Consider the following 6,888-nt stretch of genomic DNA (forward strand, 5'->3'; position numbering starts at 1 on the left):
GGGAGCCATTTTTATTCTCAGCCGGCCAGACCATTTTTGCAATTTTTCACCTCCTGACCCCTTTCACCCCCAAATATTTCCCTTTATGAAATAGAAAAAGAGAGATTGGGGGCACAGAGTTCTCAGTCTTTATCTCAGCAGCCTCGGCACTCCATGAACAGGAAGCGGCTCGGTACAGAGGCTTTCCGGCTCATTCACAAACTGAGGAGCTTGTGTGTGTGTTATGTTCCCCCAGTCATGATTGAACAGGAAGTCTTGTGCAGCACTTCCTGTTCATTCATAACTGGGGAGATGGTAAACACTTACCATGCCCTCGGTTATTTACAAACATTGAGCTGATCACTACTGAGCCGCTGTGCCCCACTCAGCCAGCTGGAAACATTTTTGTCCCGCTGTATGCCTTGCGTTGTTGCTGTAAACTCCCGGGGGGGCAGCAGCTGGAAGGCCCTGGTTACATCTCTAGTGCCATGGAAAAGGGGAAAGGTGAAGACATTTATAACTGGAACGTCTTTACAGTTCAGTGGGCAGAGTTGCATGCCCCTGTATTTTTTTTTTTTAGGCTTGGGGTGAGAGGTTTACTTTAACTGTTGCAAGCTGAGGACAGGTAGGTGACCGAGTTGCATTGCATAACCGCAGTGGAGAAAAGTCAGGTCACCAGGCTGGCTGGCAGGGCTGTGTAAATCTCAGGACTGGATGGGCAGAGATGCGAATCCTTTGGTAGGTAAAATATAGACCATATACATATATAAAGTTCATCTGCTCGCCTATTACAGCCGACCGCTTCACACTTGGCGGTGCTCCTGAGAGCGCACCACGCATCTCTTCCTGACGCCTTCCATTCTGTGTTTTTCTGACATTTTGTTTTTCCCTCTCCTGAAGGTGAACTTGAATACGATCCGCAGATGTATCCTCATCAATTATAACGAGGACTCCCAGACGCTGGACTTCAGACATTAGTAAGCGCCCTGAGATCTCCTCCATGCAGTTATCAGTCTGGGGAGTCGGTCACATGTTGCCCCATGCGTGGAAGGATTTGTCCCAATGGATGAACGGAGTCTGGGGGAGGACGGAGTCTGGGGGAGGACGGAGTCTGGGGGAGGACGGAGTCTGGGGGAGGACGGAGTCTGGGGGAGGACGGAGTCTGGGGGAGGACGGCAGCTGAGTGAACGCGCTGCTTTGCTCTGCATATGGAAAACGCAGGTTCATTTTAGCTAAGTGCTTCTATAGGACAAAGGAGAAGCTGCTGCATTTCTGGCTGACGGTGTACGCAAGGCAAACCGTGATCATCAATCATTTGTATATAGTATTGCTGTTGTGAAGTCTGTTATACCAAATACACTTCCTTTTAGATCAGGGGTCTCAAATGATCTGGGGGCCACTGGGCACATGATTTTTTTTTTTCTGGGTGAGAAACAAAATTTAGGATTTTTGTACTCTCCTTAAAATCCATTTCTTGGAGCCCATTGAGGGACACACAGGTCCCACCACTCTGTGTTTATGATCGTGCGCTCCAAAACTAAGGCATGCTGTCCAGTCCCTCCTGTAGGTGGCAGTATAACCCAAAAGTCAAAGAATTCCTGTGTCCCTCCAATGCACTCCAAGAAAAGGATTTTGCCGCGCACAGCCTGGTAGAACTCCGTTCATTTTTTGCTGCAGTCTTTGGCCCCATTGGGATGATCTCCAACTTGTATGGTCACTCGGAAGGTGTTGGCGTTTTTCTTTTGTTTTTGTAGACTTAAGATCTGAATTCCCTTTGTTTCCACAGCAGTTTGAAGGTGGTTCCGGTAGGAATGAGCAAAGGTGTAAAGAAGCTTCTGCAGGAGAAGTTTCCCAATATGAATCGCTGGGAGGACATCAGTGAGCTGCTGGTCAAGTGAGTGTCTGGAAGCGGTTGGATGTCTTCATCTACCGGGGGCCACTGCTTATGGAGCATCCTTCCAATATCTACCCAATGCTTAATTCTCAGGGAGCCCCCCCCCGCTAAATCAAATTCATGGGGGTCCTTTTGGGGAAAATGGCCTATTATATTGGTGGCTGGAACAGAGGGGGCGGGTACAGCCTCTAGATAGGCAGAGCCCGCTGTCACTCACGCAGCTGGGCGGATCCTGACAGAATTGTCGGGATCTGCTGCTGCGGCGGTCTCGGTATCCCGCGAGCTGTAGCTCCCTATATACTGAGCTTAGGGTGACGGGAGGACGCTAGTTTGTGTCCTCCCATTACCCTAAGGAGAACTATGGGGAAAAACACTGACCCCATAGTTCTCCTTTAATATACCGGGGGCCAATGCTTAATTCTCAGGGAGCCCCCGCTAAAACAAATTCATGGGGGTCCTTTTGGGGAAAATGGCCTATTACATTGGTGGCCAGTGGGGAACAGTGCCGCCATTGCAGTGGGAGTCATAACGTCGGCCTTGCGTACACAAATAAATAGTTGGTGTTATACGGCTGGCTGTGCCGAGTGGCGATGGCCCTGAAACTATGCAGACGCCGTCAAATGGGAGGCGAGCCAGCCACAGCTCGAGGAACCCCCTTTAAAGGAGAACTATGAGGGGCGTGATTTTCACTCAGCCTCATAATCTGAGCCGACGTGTGACAATGAGACTGTCACAGGTCGGCTCAGTAGATCGGGAAGTGAGGGAACGCATACCGGCGCTCGCTCAATTCTCGATCCTCCAGCGCTGACTGGCGGAACGGACGGGGGAGGGAGTTGCAATTATTGGCTGTCAAAATGGCAGCTGACAATTGTTTTGCTTACACAGAGAGAGCAACTAATAAAATGTACAATACTTTAAAGGAGAACTATGAGGGGGGGAGGGGCTTGTCACTCAACTCATAGTTCTAGCCGACCTGTGACAATGAGACGGGCACAGGTCGGCTGAGTAGATCGGGAGGTGAGCGAACGCATCCCGGCGGGTCGTTCCCCTCTCGATCCTGTCACGGCTCTCTGCCGCGACAGGGGAGGGGCTGGATTCCCCCCTCCCCGCTCCGCCAGCGCTGACTGGCGGAACGGACGGGGGAGGGGGCGGGTACAGCTGGCTCTGCCTCTAGATAGGCGGAGCCAGCTGTCACTCACGCAGCTGGGCGGATCCAGACATAATTGTCGGGATCCGCTCCGGCTGCGGCGTCTCAGTAAACCGCGAGCTGCAGCTCCCTATATACTGAGCTTAGGGTGACGGGAGGACGCTAGTTTGTGTCCTCCCGTTACCCTAAGGAGAGCTATGGGGAAAAGCCCTGACCCCATAGTTCTCCTTTTAATATACCGGGGGCCACTGCTTATGGAGCATCCTTCCTCAAACATCTACGCAATGCTTAATTCTCAGGGAGCCCCCGGTAAAACAAATTCATGGGGGTCCTTTAGGGAAAATGGCCTATTGCATTGGTGGCCAGTGGGGACCAGTGCCGCCATTGCAAGGGGGAGTCATAACGTCAGCCTTACATACAGAAAAAAATGGTGTTATACGGCTCACCGTGCATTTGCCTCTGGAAGTCAGTCAGCCGCAGCCATTACTTGCAATGCCTTATGGAACTTGTAGTTCCACAACAGCATGCCGAAGTTTGTCTACCCCCCGGAGTAGAGCAGCGAATGACGGGGTGCACCGCGAGATGGAGCCACGCAAAGGTTTCCGGTGATTTTAAAACATTGTTTTTGCCTTTTTCAGAGGAGCCAACCTCTCTGAGAGCGAGGCGGAGCAGGATGGGGACCACAACATCACGGAGCTGCCCCAGGCCTATGCCGGCAGGGGCAACATGAAGTCCCAACAGAGCGCCGTGCGTCTGACTGAGGTCAGGAGATCCGTCTGTCTGCCTAATGGAGAGCCATTCAAGTGAAGTGTCTGTAATCGTTCTTCTCTCTCTGCCACAGATTGGACCCCGGCTGACGCTGCAACTGGTAAAGATAGAGGAGGGCTTGGGTGACGGCAAAGTCTTGTATCACAGCTTCGGTGAGTGAGACGTGTGCTCTGCCTTTTAAAAGATGAAATGCCTTTGTGTTTGAACCCCTTTTCTGAAACGACTGCGGCGGTGGCAGAGACTAGGGATGCACCAATACCGGTATTTGTTTTCCGGTACTCGCCGATACCGAATACCGATACCGGAAGTCCCATTAAGGAAGCCGGGCGGCGTGTGATGACTCGCCACCCGGCTTCCTGATTAGCATGGAGCCGGCTTTCTGGCCGATCGGGAAGCCGGGTGTCGTGTAATGACTCGTTGCCCAGCTTCCTGATTGGTCTAGAAGCAGACCAATCAGGAAGCCGTGCAACGAGTCATTACTCAGCGCCCGGCTTCCCGATTGGCCAGGAAGCCGGCCCCATGCTGCCTCATCACCAGGTGAAGAGGGAGCATGAAGCCGGCTTTCTGGAAGATCAGAAAGCCGGGGGGTGGGTAATGACTTGCCATGCGGCTTCCTGAATGGCCAGCTTCCCGACCAATCGGGAAGCCAGGCGGCGAGTCATTAAAACGCTGACCAGCTTCCTGATTTGGCCGGGAAGCCGGCTCCATGCTCCCTCGTCACAAGTGGAGCATAGTCCTGATTGTCCAGAAAGCCGGCTTCCTGATACCGGAAGCACTAGGTGACGAGAAAGCACGGAGCCGGCTTGCTGGCCAATCATGGAAGCCGGGTGCCGTGTAATGACGCGGCTTACAGATTGGCCAGGAAGCCGTCTTCATGCTCCCTCGTCGCCTCATGACGAGGGAGCATGAAGCCGACTGCCCCGGCCAATCGGAAAGCCGGGGGCGCTGCGTCAATACATGGCGTCCTGATTGGCCGGCTTCCCGACCAACCAGGAAGCCGGGCAGCGTGTCATCACAAGTGACGAGAGAGCTTCCTGATACAGGAAGTATCGGGCTAGGCATCGGAGCATTTGGACGAGTATGAGTACCCGCCCAAATACTCGGTATCGGCAGCGGTATCGGTACTAGTATCGGTGCATCCCCAGCAGTAACCCAATGTAAACCAAATCATGGCCGCAGTTGCAGTCATTAGTTCACGTTGTAATCGGCTGCCAGGTATAGTCTAGAAGCAATTCTCCAGCTAGATAGCCGCCCCGACCGCTTGTATGTTGCCTTCTCGTGTTCCGTGCCCGCTCTCCTCACCGGAATGTTCCTCCATCTGTCCTGTGAAGTATAAACCTGGAAGCACCTCCAGCTTCAGATCTGTCCGTTCCCGGCTAGAAGAGGCGGTTGAAGCAGTGGATAAGAATGTGACGGTCAGGTGGAGGTGGGATCGGCTTCCCCGAAGAGGTGAGTCTTAAGGGATCGCCTAAAGGCAGTCAGGGTGGGAGATAGACGGACAGGTTGGGGTAAAGAGTTCCAGAGGATGGGAGAGACTCCTGGAAAACGATTCATCTCTTCAGGGAAGCCGATCCACCTCAACCTGACCGCTCAACCATCACGTTCTCGGACAATTCATCCCCCACACAGCTCCCTCCTCATGTATCACTGGCCCCTCCCCTTTCAGATTGTAAGCCCTCAGGGGCGGGGCCCTCCTCACCATCTCGTCTTGAATTGTAATCTCTTCCTTTACATTGTAAAGCGCTGCGCACACTGTTGGCGCTCTATAAATCCTATGTAATAATATAAATGTATTTGGTGTGTGCGGAGAGATTTCCATTCTTCGGGATCGGCCTCGTTTGTGAATTTGCGGCAAATATTTTGTGACTGTTTTTTTGCTCTTAGTAAAAAAGACGGAGGAGGAGATCCTGGCCATGCTGAGTCGCAAAGAGAAGAAGCTGAAGCTGAAGAACGCGCGGAAGCAAAAACAAGAGCAGAATGTGCAGAAAAAGCAGCAGGAGAAGGAGGAGAACAAGTGCGTCATGTGATCTCTTGCGTTGTGAAGATGGGCGGGGCCTCTGGTGGTTGTGGGCGCAATGCCGTCACCAACTCCAACTATCACCCTGCCGAGCGCTTCGGGATCCGCTATTTGCACGTGCAGGAGACTCGGGCCCCATTCACACTGAGCGATTGGCAAATCGCGCGTTTGTCGCGCGAATGCTTGGCATTGAGCAAGCTAGGATTGCGGCAAAATCCGCTCCAAAAAAAGGGTCCTGCTGTAGCGACGCGCGACAGCGGCGGACCTAGCCCCATCGCCAAGCATTGGAGAGCGATATCGCGCGGTTAAATAAGCCGCGATGTCGCGGGATAAAATCGCTCAGTGTGAACGGGGCCTTAACCTCCATGGCGGTATTCCCGAGGGGGGGTGGGGGTTAATTTTTAGTACCGTAAGCGGTAAACCCCCCCCCGAGCCACACTGGGGGATTCCGGCGTAGCGTTACTTACCTTGTCCCTCGAGCCGCGCTGTGCCCTCCGGCCGATGCCGTCTTCTGGGCTCCATCCCTTGCAAGGGGGCGGAGCCGGTGGGAAGTTTAAAAGTAAATATAAGGGGGGGGGAAATAAATAATCAGACCGCCAGGGAGCCAAAAAAAAACACTGTGCAGGGGTTGCTGAGCAGAGTTGTTGGATAATTCGCTTCCAGCTCCAGTCTGTCGGGGGGTCGTGCAGGTAACGTCCAGAGGAAGCAAAGGCGAGGTGACTTTAGTGCTGGCTGCAACTCTCCCCCCATAAGAATACCCCAAATGGGGCTTCAGCTGGGGGTGGAGCTGCTGACAGCGCTGACCAAACATTGCATTTTATTTGAAAACCACTGCACAGATTTGCATGGAAAAGTGTGATGTGCAATAGGTTTTCTGGAGGGTTTTAACTACTCAGTGCTGTGATGGGCCAAAAATAAACATCCAGAAATAAGTGTCCACCTACCCAACGCTTTTATACAATACGGCCGCTGTAAGGTGGTCAAAGAGTACTGAGTGAAGCCTGGTGGTGCCCTAACATTCCCCTACATTTACACCCCCCACCGTACCAGGAACATACCCCAAAATGTATACTCCCCCCAATA

General features: G+C 52.8%; 1 protein-coding gene across 1 annotated transcript in view; it reads left to right on the top strand.

Annotated features, from left to right (window-relative positions):
• Positions 1–6,888, top strand: part of LOC108795737 (suppressor of SWI4 1 homolog) — a 16,561-nt gene that overhangs the window by 6,495 nt on the left and 3,178 nt on the right. The window contains exons 6-10 of the mRNA XM_018567024.1: positions 880–956; positions 1,766–1,873; positions 3,659–3,782; positions 3,862–3,940; positions 5,673–5,802. Of these exons, the coding sequence (XP_018422526.1) occupies positions 880–956; positions 1,766–1,873; positions 3,659–3,782; positions 3,862–3,940; positions 5,673–5,802 (518 nt within the window). The remainder of the gene's footprint in view (positions 1–879; positions 957–1,765; positions 1,874–3,658; positions 3,783–3,861; positions 3,941–5,672; positions 5,803–6,888) is intronic.

Source organism: Nanorana parkeri, unplaced genomic scaffold, assembly GCF_000935625.1.
Source record: "Nanorana parkeri isolate BGI_ZX_2015 unplaced genomic scaffold, ASM93562v1 scaffold1000, whole genome shotgun sequence".
NCBI lineage: Eukaryota > Metazoa > Chordata > Amphibia > Anura > Dicroglossidae > Nanorana > Nanorana parkeri.